The sequence below is a fragment of the Mizuhopecten yessoensis genome, unplaced genomic scaffold, assembly GCF_002113885.1.
Source record: "Mizuhopecten yessoensis strain PY_sf001 unplaced genomic scaffold, ASM211388v2 scaffold11143, whole genome shotgun sequence".
In the NCBI taxonomy this organism is placed as follows: domain Eukaryota; kingdom Metazoa; phylum Mollusca; class Bivalvia; order Pectinida; family Pectinidae; genus Mizuhopecten; species Mizuhopecten yessoensis.
Genome location: NW_018408901.1, coordinates 1,699,088 through 1,719,704, shown reverse-complemented (window position 1 = coordinate 1,719,704; position 20,617 = coordinate 1,699,088). Strand labels below are relative to the sequence as shown.

Sequence of the window (20,617 nt, the reverse complement as noted above, 5' to 3'; positions counted from 1 at the left end):
ATACCTTCACTCATATTCAAGGTCACAGTGGTCAAATATGTTAAACACTTTAAGCAACTTTTGAATAACCAAAATGTACAGGGAGTGATATTGGGCCTGTAGTATCCTGGGATAAAGGGATACTAAGTTTGTTCAAATGAATGACATTCACTCCTATTCAAGGTCACATGTGTCAATTGTCTTAAACAACCTCTACTGTATAACCAAAAGCCCGTGGATGTTTATATTTGGCCAGTAGTATGCTAGGGTGAAGGGCTACCAACATTGTATACATTAATGACTTTTACATATATTCAAGGTCACAGGATTCAAATTTGTTTAAAATCTATATGACTTCTAAATAATTTGATATTTTGCCAGTAGCATCCTTCGATGAGGAGCTATCTATTTGAATGACCTTGAACCACTTTGAAGGTGACATTTGGTTAAATTTGTATACACCTTTAAATGACCTAATCTCAATAAACAAAGGGTCTAGGGTGGTGATATTTAGCAAGTTGCATGCTGAGATAAAGGGCTATAAAGTTTGTTCAACGTAGTCAATTTGTTCGACGTTCAAGGTCACAGGGGTCAAATGTTTTGAAATCTTTTAACAGGTTCTTTTGAATGACTTATAGTCATACATACTGATATTTTGCTTGTAGCTTTATTTAAGATCACTTTTAATGTAACAAGTGTGATATTTATACCAGGTGATCGATGCAGGCCCATTTGGGCCTCTTGTTTAAATCGTATCAGTCAATGAACAGTTCGCAAGCAACTCAAATCTTTCAGGGTGAAATCAGAGGCCCTACAATGGTTTGATACTGCAGCAACGTTATCAACGTCAACTTGTTTTTGTAGGCACAACGACGTCGCAACCAAAATCAAAGGATCTGGAATCATGCTGTGTTCTAATGAATGCAGATTTTGCCTCAGCATAATTGATGGATGTTGCAGAGTTTGACAACGTCGTGGCGACCGCTATAAGGACATCTGTGTACAATACATCCTCGATATCCAGGGGTTACGCTCATGCACGATCTCTGCACCCCTGTAATATGTCATAGCAAAATTGAATCGCTAGGCTTATACCTGTCCTTTGAAGATTACAAAAGGGCGATACCCGTTAGTCAATGTTTACCGCTACGCGACCGCGATATTCTGTTAATGTACATCAAGGGTTCAAACTAGCCTTCTCGTCTCATCCACAAGGCCGTGCACACTGAGCCTTCGATTTTGCTATGACATATTCTAGGGGTGCAGAGAGCGAAAGTGAGCGTTACCCCTGAATATCGAGGATGTGTACAATAGTACGGTCGTGGAAAGTTGGAAAGCATTTGATGAGGGGAGGCATCAGACACAGCATTTATTAAACCGCCACGTATGTCAACCTTAAAACTCGCCGACAACGCTGGCAGAATAAGACTTGACACTCCATGACGAGCTGCAGAATATTCCTCGGAACACCACACCTCATGATCCTTGAGTGCATTGGAACACACGAGGGCCACACAGAAGAGAATCAACGTAGTGATTAACGCAAATGATTAACATAGGCGAAATTAAACATATCCTTCATAATGAACACTAACATTCATGACCGTCACCCTTTCGTGATGTAACTGACGACGTCGTATCAAAAGTAATTTAATGTTTGAAACAAATTAAGTTTTCAAGTTTCAAAAGTCTGTAAATGAACTTTACGATGTTATCAAGCACTAACTAGTTTTGATATTCGAAATATATTGGTCCTAATATAAATATATCCTTTGCACTTCAGTGTAGTTGATTATTTTGTTTCCTCTAACGTCTTATTTGAACAACCAATGCACGCATTGGCATTTATTGTTTGTTTTGTTCTGTAGGTCTTACTGTGTAAGTTTGCTCCATAATTTACAGATTAACTGACACCTGTACAAGATACACTGTTTGTAAATCCTGAAAACTGCATTATAATATTTTCTAAGGTAGAGTATTTTTTACTTGATTGCGAGATATTGATGTCTTAATTATACAGTTAATTAAACACATCATTTTAAGCGATTTAGTTTTGATAGTACACTAACGTTATTTTTTGTCAATGGTGTATGAAGTCCTTAATGTAAATGTGGCAACCTCTGTGAGAATGTTTTCCATTATTTCTTTGATAGTTCAAATTAATAATATACCCCGTAGTGCTTTTTACTAAATCTCGGTATAAACAAATCATGACATTAATGATAATAAACCATACCTTTTCGGAATAGGGCATAAATAATGTAAGAAATTGGGAGTCCTATTGTTTTCCTTTGTGGTAATTGAATGTGTTTTAATCAATAAATGGATCATTATTACTATTTATGAAACACAGTGTGGTTTTGTTACGTCACATGGTATTCGAACCCTAGCAACAATACCCTTTTACACATTTCCTGAAAATATCGAGCATTTTTAGTTTTAAAGTGCCCTTTGACGCTATTGTTTAAACTCGGGATTTTAACGATACTTTATTGACATGTGTGCCAACTTAGCTGTCGAATTACTCAAAAGATGACATTAAAAGTAGTTCAATATTTACACTATAGATGTTGACGTCTCCAAGCATGAAAATAAACGCATCTTTCGTATAATCTAAGTACTTCCTTCGTGAAAGAAAATCCCTAAAAGCTTATTATTTGAAATTATACATTTCGCACAGCAACCACATTCACTTCGCGGTTTAGTGGATGCAAACATCTTTCAATAATCTTTCATTTTAACACAGCCACATTGTTCGGTGGGTTTAGATATAAACATAATGTATATCAGCTGTCACTAATGTTAAGTTATGGTAGTTTTAGAGCTTCATAAAAAGATAAAAAACAAGATTAAATACGCTAGATTTCTTTTTTTGACACAGTGCTAAATACTGAGCTGCGATCGATCTTAAAAGTTACACGTACCTTGCGTATTTGTAATGATTGTTGTTGCCAATCTTTAATTCATCTAACGCCTTTATCTTGTTTTACACAAAACAAATAATGTGAATATTTTCAAATCTTGGGCTAGCAATGCACAAATTGACATTTACCTTGTACCTTATGATTTTTTAAAGTGCAATTATCACCAAAAATAATTTCATAACTAACAGATTTTGGAGAAGGTAGGATTGATATCCGGCAAATTCTCTGTAAATTAAGGGATCTCCATTATGCGTAAATCTGTCACTAAATTAAAAAAAATATATATACCACAATGTCGTTGTTTTGCTTCACATAAAACGACTATAGCATCGCAATATCCTTTAAAATTCTCTGAAATGTACATATAGTTTAGTTGCTATAGTAAGATGCTTTCGTGTTTACCAGCTGTGATTTCAATTCACTCTTAAACAATATTTTAACTAAGTTCAATTTAAATATGCTAATCTGATTTGCAGATAAGCTCATGATGTTGCCATGAAGTGTGAATTTAGTAATATTTAAATATCACAATGTTTGATTGATTTTTAGTGATGCATTGAAGCATTTTTATTTTGTCTCTCACATCACTATCAGTAGGCCGCAGACATGGTGTTTACTTTACAACCGTGCTTAGTGGTACTGCTATTTGCGACATCATTTGCAGACGAGTAAGTATGATGTATTTTGATTGACACTTAAAACCACATTTTAGAACTGTATTATCATGTTCATGTATCGACACTTTATACAATATTTTAACATTTTCAGTACATACTTCATACTTGCACCCAAACTAATCCGACCTGGTCAACCGATCTCTGTCTTCGTTCGGATAGTGAACGCAACTGGACCAGTCGATATAGTTTTAGCTGTTTTAGATTCCGGCAATGAACCTATTGCAGATGTGTCGGATACAGTTCATGCTGGTAAGTCATCAATTTAAAATATCTTTGCTTTTCATATGTCTGCCGAAAAGAATATTAGTGAAATAAAGTAACTGCAACCATGAAAGATGGAATATTAGTGTTTCATCAATAATGAATAAGTATGAATATTCAAGCTTTTAGTATGAAAAATAAAGTATAATATTAAATTTGAAGATAATAAACAAAACAAAACAGATGACAATGCAAAACGTGTAAATTCAAAGTATATTACTGGTAGGTGCACACAAATGTATTTTTTTAATATTATTTTTAGGGACACCCAAGATGTTGGAGCTTAAGGTAAGTGCGAGTTATTACTAGTAAATTACTAGACATTTAAAGTGTTTCTTTTAGATCATAACACACGCGTAGGATATTTTCAGTTTACCGTTTTATTTAGTTGATTGATTAACATAGTTAGTTTTCTTTTACATTAAATTTGTTTTAAATAAGTGCTTGTATAGCATAGCCTGTTTAAGCTATATATATGAAGGTTTTTTTTTTCAACGATTATGAAACGAGTTCTTTCAACTTACATTTATCATTCTTGTTGGTTCGGATGCGCGGGGGTCTTCATGTGGGAGGAATCCAGAGTACCGGAGGTACTGCGGTTGGTCAGCTAAACTCTTTAAAACACGTGGATGTGTCGCGCAAATCTGATGACAGCGATTGATTTAAACATATTTTTATTTGCATCTAATATACAAAAGGGATTGGGCAAATGACAGCGATTGTGAGAGTTTATACATATTTGTTGGAGATAAAAAGTATACTTATATGTCAATTGATTCATTTATTTCTTGACTACGTGTCATGTCCAATCCGACACATAATGCACGCTATATGTTTTTATTCGATTGAAGTTCTGTCGGCTGCTCACATCGATAGCCATCTTGCCCTAATCATTCGGGTGCACCAGCGATTCAAGAATACTACGATTTTGATCAGTTTTAGAAGACAATTTGTATAAATAAGTCCAGGTAAACCAATTTTGTTCTGGTGATCTCGACGTATTCAAGACCATGATAGGTTTTCAGCTTTTATTGATTAAACCTATCGCTACACAGAGTTGTCGTTCATTACCCTCGTGTTTACAAGGAACGACAACTTTGGAAAGAGATTGAAATAAAATAAGCGAGAGGAAAAACCTCGAAATATGCGAAAATCCATAAGGTACTTGCAACAGATCAGTATTGGGATTTTCTCTCATTATCGATGAAAAAACTCGAAAGTAACCCAGCTAAAATGATGTTTCCTTGAACCAAATATAAAAATTAACATTCAGCAATTGCTTTCTTTTCTTTGTATGCAGATACCAGATGATCTTCCGTCGGGTACTTATACATTACGGTCAGAAGGGACTGGAGCACTGGAGTTTATTGATAGCGTGCGTTTGACATATTCGCCAAAAGCAACCTCGATATTCATACAGACTGACAAAGCTGTGTATCGGCCGGGTGAACTAGGTAAGCTTAACTTAAGGATCCCCGTACCACTGACAAAAATGAAACTATTCATTCGAAACTTATTTTTCCGGCATGACTACAGCTTTGATAAATCATTTTTGAATAGAACAGTATACCTTGCGAGACTTTTATGCAAACATAATTGAGATGAGATAAAAATTACATGATCCATAAACGTGTTCTCAGTGTAAAATATTCTTTGGGGCCAGACCGGAATTTGAACATTTTACTTCAGATTGTTATACCATCGTTGAAACCGATTGAGCTATCTGGATAAATAAAGTTTACGAGCCCAAATGTGCTAGTTTTATCCCAACGGAACTTAAGGGGAGGTAACTGTATATACAACGAATTGGGACATCTCTAATTCTAAAATAACATGCAGAACGTTCATTTGAACTTAGATAACCTTTCAATTTCAACTGATTGGTATCAGTGGTGCTTATACATATTCAAATTACATGTGTATAGTTGTTGTCCATTTGATGACTAGCTAAGTTACTATCTAAGGCATCATGGATTCAGATCGTGCAGTCCGGTCGGTTCTTATTAAAATCATATTTGGTCACAATTCTATGTGTAGATATTTCAGTTCACATATCTTAGTGAAATCTTTGATGTTTCCTTTAGTTAAGTTTTTGTTTTTTTGATTGATAGATTCAATATTTATACATATCTCAATGTTGATCTATCAATTTCATCGCCTCAATCTTTTTATTTTTATAACAAAATAGAGGATACCCGTACTTACATTATACAAACTAGTTTCTGACGCCTTTTTAAAACTTGTGTATTTGGCGTTTGTCTTTCCTCTTTGAATCAATCGCTCAAATAACTTAGATTTTGGAATTCTGCGCCGGTTTTGCATTATCGATATTCCGTAAAATTACAAATAAAATGAATTTATTGAATGACTAAGTATTTTTGGAACGAAAATATCTGCTTTGTTACATTAGATATCAAATGCTTTAACTAACAAACATTTTCCAGGAAGCGCATTGTTCCGTGCCCTGTAATAACTAATGTTATAAGCCATATTGCTTATCATTGTGTAAATTGATGGTTGTTTTAAACTCTAGCTCCATTTTTCGATGATAGCAAGTCATTGTTATGTTGTAATTATTACAATGCTATTACAGTGCGGATACGGGCAGTGGGAATATATTCTAGCCTAAAAGTGGTTCGTGCTCCAATGAACGTCACCATATTTGTAAGTTAGTTTAAATAGTATTTAAAATCCATGATGCTTTTATATAATTTCAATGCTTAACCTGATTTCTATTCAAAAGCATGTTCCTTGGCTGCATGAATACATTTTTATAACTTTTATATAATTTCTCTTGCTCTTGTTGTCTTTTTCAAATTGTATTTGAGTTCAATTTTGCTTGTGTGTTTGTGCGCTGTGGTATATGTATTGTTTATATTGTTATTTTAATTATCCTATAAAGTTACAATAATAACTTTATATTGCAGTTTTTTTTCCGACTATTACTTTTGCAAGATTGAAAGAAACATTTGTCTTCTTATGAAGTTACAATTATTATATAACCTTACAATGCAGATATATGTTTCACTTTATTGCTTTTGCAGGACCCACGATCTAACAGACTCAATCAATGGATTTCCTTTATTGACCCAGTTTCCGGTATTTTTAAATGCGAATTTCAACTAAACGATTTTACCAACACTGGCGACTGGACGATATCCGTGGAACAGTTGGTAAGACTATTTAAGATAGGAGAATTTGTACATGTTGTAAATTTGAAGTGTTGAAATATGTGTTAATTTATTGAAGTTGCACTTGATACAAGGTGATTCCATTGCTGTAATAGCAATGATGCAGTGAATATGTTCTGCCTATACATAAACGCATGGATCGACGGAAGATATTTTCAATATTTTCAAAACAAAATCGCGAGAATGCCAAATACAGAGTATGGTTCTATAAAACACATTTTATTCAATCTGTTGCATATCCAATATTCTTCATTGGCAACAGGTTGAGCAGCAAGAGAAGATATTTGAAGTAAGAGAGTTCGGTAGGTAAATGCTATTGGTTTATCATTATTAATTATCCCATTATGATAAAACTAAATGAAACAGACGTTTGTATACGGATGGTTACAAAATTTAGTACCGCATCAAGCGAAGAAAACAAATGCAGAGAATAAGTCAATTGCTTTGTGGAAAAAAATACGATATATATAAATATATAGGGATTGAACGGCGTTTTCTTAATTTTCGTACCGGCATGATTTTTTTTCTTCTATAGGACAATCATTTAATTCATTTTATTTGTTTTTCAATAATAAATTTAATCACTGCGTTTTGTATATGCGTCGTCCTTCAAACGACATTGGCGGAACAGTCGTATTTAAATGTTATTGGCGCCAATAGTTAACTGTAGTCATTTGAGCGTTTGACTCGGGGGCATTCTCCATGTTATCCGAAGCGAAGCGACAAGACTCTCATTGAATAAGGTTAATATATGACGTCATACTTAAACCACGTGGCACGTCACGAGAATTTCTGCTGGTAAATGTTCATTAAGTGGGTTGTAGCGCAATTGTAAATATATATAGCTAAATATATTTCTTTGATACAAAGAGTTTCTTAGTATTTCCCTAGTTCTTTTACCACTTTAGAAGTTCATCATGGGTAGTGTTTATTAATGTTGATAGGATAACAACACATAACCTGATGAACTTTTCGTTGTCCTGTTAACATGAACTATCACATCCCCTGATGAACCTTTTTATTCCGTCAACACGAATAAACACATTCCCTGATGAACCCCGAAAGATGTGAAAGTACTAGGGAAATACTCAGAAACTATTTTCGTAATTTCTTCTATATTACCATTACATGGACTTTTGGATGTTTTTTTTGTATTTCTATACATCATGAAATATATTAAACGTTTTTGAATATATATATATATATTTGTTAAAGATAAGACGATTTTTGATTGATATAAACATTAAACGAATGGTATAAATTACAGATGAACTGAATTTCTTTACCCGTTAATCTTGCCAATAGAAATTGAGACGCACGCCTACAATGTACCTGTATCTGAATATTCATTAATCCGGAAAACTCATCAATTAGTAATCGCATAAATTAATATGTAAGTATCATTTTTCCTGAAATTTATATATTGTCCAGAATTTTCTGTTGGAAAGAAAAGGTTTGCGGATCGACGAGGGTATATTGCATACACTTTCTTGTTTTCTTTGTAGTCCTCCCAAGATATGAAGTAAACCTCAAATTTCCATCACTCACTCTGGAAACTGATGACAAGTTTACTGGCAGAGTATCGGCAATGTAAGTTGAATAAAAGTCTCTTTAAAAAAGGTTTGTATAGCGTTTCAACTGCAACTTTTCATGCAGTAATAGTGCATGAGGGTGGTGTGTTTTATCGAAACTCGCGTATATACTGTAACCCTCACAATGTTAAGGCGAAATTCACATGATATATAGCCTAAATATAAACCGTTCGTTCGTGTTCTTTGATTATATAAATAGGTCTTATACTTAGCTTGAAATATGAGTGTGAATAGTCTTCTATGATGTTGAACATGCATGAATAGTTTTTTTTTTTTTTATAAGTAACTTAGAAATTTAGTACAGAAATTTTTATTTCAACTTCAAATTCATATTGATAGAGAATGCTAACTGAAAGCAATTCGTGTTTATATAAACTTATTTCCTACCCCCCCCCCCCCCCCCCCCCCCCCCATANGACAAGGATGAATAAAATCACGAAATCTTCAAAACACCACAACATCAATACATGATTCCTATACTGAAGAGATTAATTCTACAATCTGTACGTCCACCCCTGCAGGTGGGCGATCGGGCAAAAAAATCACCTGCTATTACCCACTGCCTGTATCGTAGGAAGCGACTAATGTGGGAACCCTCTGAAGAATTGGGGATTTGCTTTGGTGTCCTCTACTAGGGGACACAAAAGCGACAAAAATATATCTGCTGCACCCATTGCAATATTTGGGATATTTCTCTTTCTTTCTACTACCTTTATTTCCTAGCGCCTTGCTTGGCAACACCTCACTTTTGGCTTGAATATTGAGTGTTCGCCGAGGAGAGGAAGGCAATGGGCTCTGTTCCCAGGCCGGGACATACCAACGTCCATATAAATGGTAGTTGTTAGTCCCTGCTTGCATGTAGGGCGTAAGAATTGTACCATCTGCCCCCATTGCATGATCGTAAGAGTCGACTAAATTTGGGATCTTATCTTTTCTCTTCATTCTGAACAACTTTCTCCTTCCTAATGTCACCCTTGACAACACCTCACCTTTGGCCTTTAGTTGAGCGTTCGCCCCTGTGAGGAAGGCTTTAGGTTCTGTCCCCAGGCCTAGACATACTAGAGTCTGTAGAAATGGTAGTTTCTACTCTTGCTTAACGCTATAACAGTATAATGTGACCGGGTGGGGTGTCCTGCTTGGTGTCTTCGGCAGTATGTTTCAGTGAGGTAGCACTATAAAGTCGACATCAGTTCTGCGCTTTCACAAGGAGGTAATCACGAACATATCGCGGCCTCCCAAAACACACACGAATACACTACACGCATGCATCTTGCACACAGGGGAGGCAGTCCTAAAATAACCATAGTTGTCGATAGAACGTTAAACAATACTAAACCAATCCAAACCAAAACCCTGCTTAACGTTCAGCATTTAAGGGAATGGCAAAAACTGGTTTACCCGTTCTCAGTATAATGTGACCGGGCGGGATTTGTTGTGCTGGGTGCCTTCGGCATGGCATATCAATGAGATAGCACTTAACAGTCGGCATCAGTTCTGCGCTATCAAAAGGAGGCAAACACACCAGCTTACCATGTCTCTTGCATGCACACACACAAGCACGCATACACTACACACATGGAGACACGTCCTTAATTGACTTTAGCTGTTCATAGGACATTAACTGACCTTAGCTGTTAATAGGACGTTAAACAAAATCAAACAAACAAACAAACAAACAAAATTAAACCAAACCAAACCGTCCGTTTAAGATGTTTCGGCTAATCTATGAAAGTGAAATTTGTTTTAGATAAATGTTGTTTTAGTTTTTTATGTTTTTTTTTTAAGAAAGTTAAGTATAAAAGAAATATACTGAATAGTTGTTCAATTTCGCGAGGCTAATATATCGTGGTTGTCCTGATTAGATCTAGTTTGTGGTGATTAAATATGCGCAATATGACTTGGAAAAAATATTGCGCTCACAAGGGTACTTTTGTATTTAATTGATGCGTTTAAACCCCCCAAAACGACATCGATTTGTGTTATTCGGTAGTAAAATGGTAATCGGGTCTAATCTTTTATCTCTGTATATTAATATTCGGTGGACATTTAATTTAGCGCTGTCGTAGGTGATTGCAAATATACCAAAATTAACAAGGTACTTGCCGTAGGTCAGAACTAGCTTTCCTCCACCACGGAAACCTGGCTCGTCCCTACATGACCATAGCTGTTAATTGGACGTAAAATACAAACAAACCAAACCAAAATTAAATCCCCAGCGAAAATTACCAACTGTACAGTATACACATTAACAGTGTTGTATGTTGAAATATAAAATACATACCTAATACAGTTTTGATACGAAAATATAATTGTGATTTCCATATCAAAAATGATGATTTAATTACATGTAAAGTACCATAAACTAATGTATTTTTTCAGGTATACATTCGGAAGACCTGTCAAAGGGGAGCTTGTAGTGGTATTGGAAAGAACATTTCCAAGCGAACGCCAAATTGAACTTCATTTTAATGATGTAATAGAGAGTTGATTCTTGTTAGCATGGAACCGGAAAAGCTTGTTTTTTCTTAATATCTGAGAAAGAATTTTTTTATCAGTTAAATATGTGACATTTTTCATTTTTTTTTTCCGAGAAAAAATGAAATATTGAATTTCAGTTAAATGATGTTAAAGTACGTTGATTCTTGTTGGAATTGGTCCGGAAAAACTAGTTTTTTGCTAAATATTTGAGAAGCCTTTGATATGAGTTTAGATATGTGACATTTTGTTATTCTTTCCGAGACAAGAATATGTTTTAAAAAAAGAAATGTTCATACAACGTTGTTTTTCAACATAAAGGTGGTAGACTCTGCTAGTGGATTCCCTAGTCCCCGATGTTCGCCATAACCTTGTAGTCGATGTAATCTTTTTTTTGAGAAGTGGCAGTGTTCATGCTTTGAAATTAACCAGTCCTTTGCTGAATTTCAAAATTCATAGAATTAAGATTCTTTACGCACTTCCACTTCTGTTTCAAAAGTACTTTAGTCCGTTATGGATTACCAAATTTTGGGCCCTTAATTAGCTTCACCGATGAGTAATCGAAGGACGACACAGCTGTATAATGTAATGTATCTATGACATTTTTTAAGGGTGCAATCACATTCATCTAATAGGAAAATGTAATTATGTTTACTTATTCCAAATTCATGATCGTTAAATTCAACATCTGACGTTCAGATGGATAAAGACCTTCCTCTTGTTGTGGGAATAGAAAAGGACAGTGCGCCTTTTTGAAAAGCTGTGTCCTTTACATTTTTATCACAGTCCCGTTATAAGCTTTTTTATTTAAAAAAACATCCTGACCTTTTCCCATCAGGACACACGAAGATAATATTTTAAGCCTTTCTTAAATACATTGACTAATAGCTTTATGATTATATTTTTATTTCGCATGAATGTTACTTAGCTCAGCCAAATAAAAAATAAAATAATTAAAGTCATAAGCTCATTATCACGTTCCTGAATAGATCGTGGATCGATATTTCTTTGTAACTGAACGTAGGGTCAATAATTGTAGTTTTAATTTTTCTTTCTTGATTTTCTTTCTCTAGTTCAATGGAGAGAGGGAATTTTCCACAGATATGAAGCACGTGACGACCTTTCTGAGTTCATATAGAGTTCGTGTTACCGCTACGGTGATTGAAGGTTTAACTGGTGATAAAATCATCGATATTGATGAGGTTCAATTGCACCGATACGTGGAAAAAGTTACTTTTGCAGAATTTCTGTCAAAAATTTACAAACCTGGTATTGTCTACAACGGCATTGTAAGTATATGTTTTGGTAAATACGGTTTTGAAGTCGATTGTGTTGTTTAAGGATCACTGTGCTACTTAAATCAAAACACTAGTAGTTCTATTGTAGCTCTTCATTCCTACAGTAATCTACCCTTATTTTCTTTTTGGGTTTAGCTGTATTTGGACTTACCCAGAGAACTACCAATGGTTAGGTAGCTCGGGTAGCTCACCGTATGATATGGTTGGAAGCCGAGGGTTCAAATCAAAGTCTGGCCCAATTAAAAAATATCTTTCTACTTTTCAAAACAAGACACGCATTTTTAGAGATGATTTATTGAAGCATTTATCATTTCACACTGATTGGTGTTGTATCTATTGTATATACTTTTTCCTATACCCTATATTTAGGATGTTACACTCGTTTCCATTTCATATGGAATTTATGAAACGGGTCTAAGAATTGTTCCATTTAGCGAGCTTCTGGCGAGCTAAAATGAACAATTCGTGACGAGTTGTAAGATCCTTTTTATCACGTAATCACGTTGTGGCATTTATTCGTGTAAAACGACAATTTTCATGCAACCCTGAAATGTAAAAAGCCGCCAATTTGACTCCAGTGCGTAAGTCTGTGACGTCATGTACTTGTCCTAGGCGTGATGTCACAATTTAAACCTACAACCACGCACAGGACTGATAGGTCATATAACACACGTTAGTACGCAAATATGACATGGTTATATTCACTGGATAACACAGAACATTAAATGATAAATAAATTTATTAATATACAAGATTAACTGATTTTGGCATCTACATTTTGTAAGAAAATCTGCAGATGTTGCGGAATACAGAAAAAATATATATTACAAAATGAAAAGTTAGTGACATTTAAAATAATGTCATCTTAAATCTCACTATTCTACATTCAAAGCTACGGGTTACCCAGCAAGATAACACCGTTTTGCCAAATGCCATGGGGAAGGTCAACATCACCTTATCATATCGGAAAAGAGTGAGGCCTTTTTCCACAATAACAATAACGTCACATATTCCTAAAGATGTTCCTAAAAATGGAATAGTTTCATTCGGTGTCACGATTCCCCTTGATGCCATTCGAAAAGAGTCGTCTGTTTCGCTGAGGGTGAGTGGGAATCTTTTATATTTCAAATAAATTATATTGGTACATATTTTACATAAATGACATTGGTATATAAATCAGTTAAAGAAAAATGTACCCTGCATCAGTTATGATACTGACAAAGATTTATTTTCCATTCTTTATAAAAGATGAAGCAATCAAATCGACTTTTTTGTGTTTTTTGTTAGAATAATTTCCCCTTCAAGTTTTTTGAAAGCTTTTGTAGCCCATCTGTCTCATTTTGATGATGTGCATTTACAATTCCTAGATTGCAACATTGATTATTCGTAGTAATTCTGAGGAAACGTGTTGTCTTTTCTATTTTTTCAAACGTTCAAATTTCGAAAAACTATCAAACCGTAAAATACATCGCAACACGTGATTTTTATGTAAACGTCTTTTCAAAAGGGCTTAAACAAATAGTTCACAATAGTGAAAGAAGTAATATTATAGTTTACTGCGAAATGAAATATTTTCGAGTGGCTCAAATTCCGCGATTTCCCGACCAAACACCATTTCTTGGTAACATGAATTCGTGGATCACGAGTACCAACTCTAACGGAGAATAGCTTAATGTCAATCTTGTTATTACTTCTTGGAGCTTTGCATTCTTGGATGAGGATTACCCATGAAGTAAATAAAACGACGAAAATTTGTGATTTCATAATAACATGTTGGGACCTTTTACCCTAATATTTTATTATTGATGTTGATATTTTTTTAGGCGCAGTACGGGTCTGCTATTACTTATATTTACCTGCGTCGAGCAAACTCGCCAAGTGATTCATATTTACAAGTCCGGTTGAAGTCTAAGCTCTCGGGTCTAAAGGTAAGGCTTTTATTCATTCAATCGAATAAAACTACTCTAGATGTTATATTATATCTTTCTTATTCAGAATAGAAGGAAGAAATATCACATGTGCAGGACATTCGCTTTTTGTTTTGTTTTTTGTTTTGTTAATGTGTGTGGTGAAACGTTCTCGCAACATCTTAGGTGATCATGAGCGAGACGAACATTTTATGCAATCAAGTGTTCAAACGAATGAAAATTAAAGAATTGCTGAAGGAATTTTAAAGTATTAAGTGTGATTATTTATAATTTATGATGATATAAAAGGTTCGTGTATGTATTGGAAGGTGGTTTTGTATAAAAGTAAGAGGATTAACTCATTTTCAAATATAGCTATTGATGTCACATTATTTTGTTTTCTTCTCCAGGCTGGGAAACGGGCAACATTTTCATTAATGTCTACAAGGAAAATGTCTTTAGTGGAATTCCAGGTATGCAAGAAAATATTTGTATGTTTCACAATTGCCTTTAGAACTCATAGTCTTCCGAAATATGGAAAATGAAAAATTTAAACCTGAAAACGGTATGTGTCAATTCAATAAATTGACAAAAATTATTAGTTTCATATTGATGCAAGTCGTTGTACTACCAAATTTTGTATCAAGGAACCAAACTATTGAAAAACCTTTCACAGTTGTTACACAAATAATCACACGATTTGCTTAAAATAGCATGACAATGTATGTCCTTATTACAATATGTTTTTTCCAGAAATGCTATGGTTTTCCAATGTTAAGCAAATATATTTCACTCTTAGGAAATGCGTTGTCGACACTTTTTCTCTCGTGAAAAACATTAAAACCATCATGTACTCTTTATCCATTTATAGATAAGATTTATTTTAAGATTCAGCGTTTGCTGCTCGACAAGAATTCAAAACATGCGAAGTTTCCTCAATCTTTCATTTTCTTTGTATGAAGTAGGGATAAAAAATAAATGACAAAAACATATTTTTGCGTTGCCTATTTACATCACGAATGTGCTCATCAGTTTAAAACAATTCTTGGTTGTTCAGATTTTATCTAAAAACGTACTTGTCGAATACGGGCACGTGGACGGGAGGAGGAAGAAGTCCGCCACTTTCAGTGTAAAACTAACACAGCTTATGGCACCGAAGTCGACACTAATAGTCTACTTCGTCCGGCCCGATGGGGAAGTCGTTACCGATTCCATCAGCATAAATGTAGATGGACTATTTAGAAATGACGTAAGAAGCCTATTTATTACGATTTTACTAATGTATGTCTATGAGGAAAGTAGATTTGATTTCATTCTTTTGTTAAAATGACAATTTTTTAATAATATTTTCATAGTTAACATGCCAATCAATGAGTTGTATTTATTTTGAGTTGGTGGAATGAAGGCTTTTCGTTCAATTTATGCTTCAACAAAACTATTGAAATAATCATGAATGAAAACAACCCTACCAAAATGGTAATGACCTTGGTTAAGAACGAGTAAAACAGCATAAATAAAAGATGAAATAACGTCCTAACATTTGCGAAATTCAAAGGAAGAGGCTCAATGGGTCTGCATCGTTCACCTGGTATTTATCTCTCAAATGATAAAAATGATATGAAATAAAGCTACAGGCAAACATATTTTACTTCTGTGACCTTGAAAGTCAAACAAGGTAATTACATTGAGCAAATTTATAGCCCTTCATCCCAGCATGCAACTTGCAAAATATCACCTTTTGTTTGTCGAGATAAGGTAATTTAAATGTTTATACATATTCGACTAAATATGACCTTCAAAGTTGGTCAAGGCCATTCAAATGAAAAAGCTTGATAGCCCTTCATCCAAGCACGCTACGAATCAAATATCAACATTCTAGGCCTTATGGTTATTCAGAAGAAGGTGTTTAAAGGTTTCACACCTATTTGACCCCTGTGTCCTTTAATATAACTCAAGGTCATTCATTTTAACAAAGTTGGTAGCCCTTCATCCCAGCCTGCTACTGGGCAAATATCATCATCCTGGGCATTAGGTTATTCAGAAGAAGCTGTTATTTTTTTTAACATATTTGACCCCTGTGACCTTTAATATGTGTGAAGGTCATTCATTTGAGCAAACTTTAAATATCATCACCCGAGGCCTTAGTAGAATTTGTTTAAATTAAAATATTGACGCCGGACCAAGGACGTCGCGCCACGCTAAAAACCAACAAGAAACACCAATTCAGTTAAGTTATAGGAAATTCATAAAAAATATTCATTTCTTAAGCACTACATATACAAATGCTTCTGATTATGCGATACTTTGTTCAAATTGAGGTTGCTGAGCATGTTGCAAATATATAAATTCCATTTGTGTAAGATTTCTTATGATAATGACTTTTATACAACTTTAATGCAGGTATGATTCAACTGTGCTATGTTATGATGGAATAAGCCCCTATTTATATAATTACATACTTTTCGCTATTTAGGAAATTCGCTATTTGGGGAAAACGTCTAATTTTCATGTGAATGAATTATTATCTAACCTAAAATAGTTGTCTTTCCTTTTGTTTAAGTGTCGCCTCAGTTCCTGATAGTGTCTTTCATTTAGTTTTGTTTGTCTCCTCAGTTCCTATTGTTATCTTTCCTTTAGTTAGGTAGTTCACCTGGCCCTAAGGGCCAAGTAAACTTATGCCGTGGTTTGGCGTCCGTCCGGACTTCTTCTGAATAACCAGAAGGCCCAGGGTGATGACATTTGGCCAGTAACATGCTGGCATATAGGGCTACCAAGTTTGTTCAAATGAATAAACTTGACCTATATTCCAGGTCACAGAGGTCAAATATGTTAAAATCTTTAAACAACTTCTTCTGAATAACCAAAGGGCCAAGGGTGGTGATATTTGGCCAATGACATGCTGGCATTAAGGGCTATCAGGTTTGTTTAAATAAATGACCTTGATTTATATTTAAGGTCACGGGGTTCAGTTATCTACAACATTTTCAAGCAACTTCTTCTGGATAACCAAAAGGCCCAGGGTTGTGATATTTCTCGACAATAACATGCTGTTGGCATAAAGGGCTACCAAAACTGTAAAAATGAATTAAATTAATTTATGTTCAATGTCAAAAGGATCAAATAAGTTCAAAACCTTGAAACAGCGTCTTCTGAAAAACCATAAGGCTCAGAACCTTGATATGTGGCCAATAACATACTTGTATGAAGAGCTACCAAGTTTGTTGATTTGAATAACCTTTGCCCATACACTCAAGGTCACAGGGGTCAGTTGTCTTAAAAACAATATAAAGCGACTTCTTCTGAATAACCAAAAGTTCTAGGGTGATGATCTTTGGCCAGAAGCATGCTCGGATGAAGGGCTTCCTACCTTGGATACATGAATGACCTTCGCCACTATTCAAGGTCACAGGAGTTAATTATATTGAAATCTTAAAAAAACTTCTGAATAACCAAATGACTAGGGTGATGCTATTTAGATAGTGGTATGCTGGGATGAAGGGATACCAAGTTTAATCAAATTAATGACCTTTGCCCATATTCAAGGTCACAGGGGTCAAATATGTTGAAATCTTTAAATGACTTCTGAATAACCAAAACATCGAGTCAAAATATAGAAATCTTTAAAAGTCATCTTCTCAATTAACAAACGGTATAGGGTGGTGATATTTGTTAATTTTTATTCTAGAATGAAGGGTTCTACAGTTTTTTCAACTTAAATTCCATGTTTGACCTTCAAGGTCACAGGAGTAAAATGTGTTTAAATCGTTCAACAGGTTCTTTTGAATGACTTTAAGTCAAGTGTGAGATTAATACCTGGTGAGCGATGCAGGCCCATTGTGCCTCTTGTTTTGTTTTCTTCTCCGTTCCTGCTGTTAGGTTTCCTTTAATTTGAAATCTCCTCAGTTCCTAGCGTTATCTTTCCTTTTGGTGTCTCCTCAGTTCATGTTGTTGTTTTTCCTTTATTTTGGTGTCTCCTTGGTTCCTGTTGTTACCTCTACTATTGTTTTGGTGTCTCCACAGATTCTGTTGTTGTGCTCCCTTTTGTTTTGGTGTCTCCACAGATCCTGTTGTTGTGCTCCCTTTTGTTTTGGTGTCTCCACAGATCCTGTTGTTGTCTATCCTATTATTTTTGTGTTTAACGCGTTGTTGTTGTGTTTCCTGTTGTTATGGTGTCACTTCAGATCCATTGTTGTCATTATGTATCGAGTTTGTTTTGGGATCTCGTCATGTTATATGACAGTATTTTATTTTGACATTTATATTATATATCTTACACTTTATACAAATAATTAACCACCCATCTCGTGAATCAATTGAATGCATATTTTTTATCGGATCATTTGTTAACGTTTTTGTTCACAGGCTTCTCTTAAGTTCAATAAGAAGAAGGCAAAACCAAACACACGAGTTCAGCTTAAGCTGAAGGCATCACCTGGTTCAGAGATGCACGTTTTAGCCATAGACAAAAAGGTCCTACTTCTTAAGAAAGGAAACGACATAACACAAGATGATGTATGTTTTTACAAATTAATCATTTTTCACTAGAAACGTAACTCTTCCATAATCTTCATAATATTTTGTAATAAATATCAACATCATAACTATTGTTGTAAATCAAATTTAAATTCCACAGGTTAAACGTAGATAATTATTTGATATATTGCTCAGACGGTTAATAAAATTGCACGATATATCAATATTCAAAGACGCGTAAGGGGCGATAACTCATTTATTGAATTAAATGACCCGTGTTTACTTGCATAAAATTTATATAGATGCATTGTATGAGTCAGCTCAATACTAAGTGTTACTGACACCATTAGAAGAAATAGGTCGATAAGAAAGTTAATCGATAGAGTTATGGAGTTATATATAAATACTTCCATGTTCAACTCAGCTAAGATATTGATATAAAGCGCTTTTTGCTAGACTGAATTCTACACTCTACATGTAAGTATTGTGAATGAAGCTTTTCTCAAACTCAATTTACCAAAATTATACTACTACATATGAATTACATTCGCAATATTTCAATATGAACACAAGCATTTTTGGCCAGATTGCAACAAGTAACTACGTGTCCTACATCAACTAAACTTGCATGGCGTATATATCTAAGGATGCTTATCACATGCGATGCTTCGAATGCTGCTTCCTACCTACATTTTCCGCTTTACTTGCCAGGTTAAGAAGATTGGTTGAGGTCAGGCCCCATCTGCCCTATGGTAAAGAAGATTGGTTTAGGTCACTTACCAAATAACTACCTGTCCTTAATAAACTAAACTTACATGGCTTATGAATCTAAGGATGCTAATCACATGCGATGCTTTACATGAAAATGTACTGTAGCAATCCAGCCATTTCGCCATTGGCGGTTTCTTGTTATGTTTCTTTATAATACAGAAACAAAAGTGTATTATTTAAGTTTTGCAACGAAATCTATTAAATATATTTCCCCTCCTTCAGGTTCAGGACGAAATTCAGCTTTTCGATTCTCAGCCTCTGTTTTCATTTCCCCGTGTGTTCCGATGGTTTCCCGTTCCAATCGAAGGGGCTGATGCAGCTTCCATATTCCAGGTAACTGACGTATACTAATAAATAATAATAATAATTCAAGGTTCTTATCTACCGCTTTATCACAACCTTGTTCGTAAGTCGTCTCAATGCGGTTCACAAATTATTATTCGTGGTTATAGGGCCTTTGCAGCCAGCCAATACATTTCTCAACTCCCTGGGGAGTATACAGCCGGTGCTGCCATTTCAGCGATCACAGCTAGCATTCTTCAACTCTAGCACTGCCCAACCACGTACTCATTTACAGCTGAGTAGACAAGAACAAGCGAAGTAAAGTATCTTGCTCAAAGATACCGTGCCGTGACTCGAACCTATAACCCGTCGGACACGAGGCACGGCGTCCTACCATTAGACTACTGAATAAAACGCATTGTATATTTTTGCTGTTTTTTTGTCAACAATATTCGGTAAATGTGTAATATTAAAACAAAAAAGTAACTCAACTATCTTTGTAAGGTTGTTGTAGCTATCATTTCATTTTGGCTTTAAAATGGTCCCTATATGATTGACAAAAAATAAATAAAAACGGTTTAGAAACTTTTAGTACCGGCGTGACTATAACTTTGATAAATCGTTTCTGTAAAGAAAAACAAACATTGTGGACTTTCATGAAAAATAAGTTAACACAATATAATCAACAAAAGTGTTTTTGTGGTAAAATATAGGGTCCAGACCTTGCCCAATATTGCTGTAGTTATATTGAAAAAGAAATTAGGGGAGGGGGTTACTCTATATATAT

General features: G+C 34.8%; 1 protein-coding gene across 1 annotated transcript in view; it reads left to right on the top strand.

The window, feature by feature from the left end:
* Positions 1–3,506: 3,506 nt before the first annotated feature.
* Positions 3,507–20,617, top strand: part of LOC110466739 (CD109 antigen-like) — a 94,537-nt gene continuing 77,426 nt past the window's right edge. Inside the window, exon 1 of the mRNA XM_021523459.1 lies at positions 3,507–3,571. Within this exon, the coding sequence (XP_021379134.1) occupies positions 3,510–3,571 (62 nt within the window). The 5' untranslated portion in view covers positions 3,507–3,509. The remainder of the gene's footprint in view (positions 3,572–20,617) is intronic.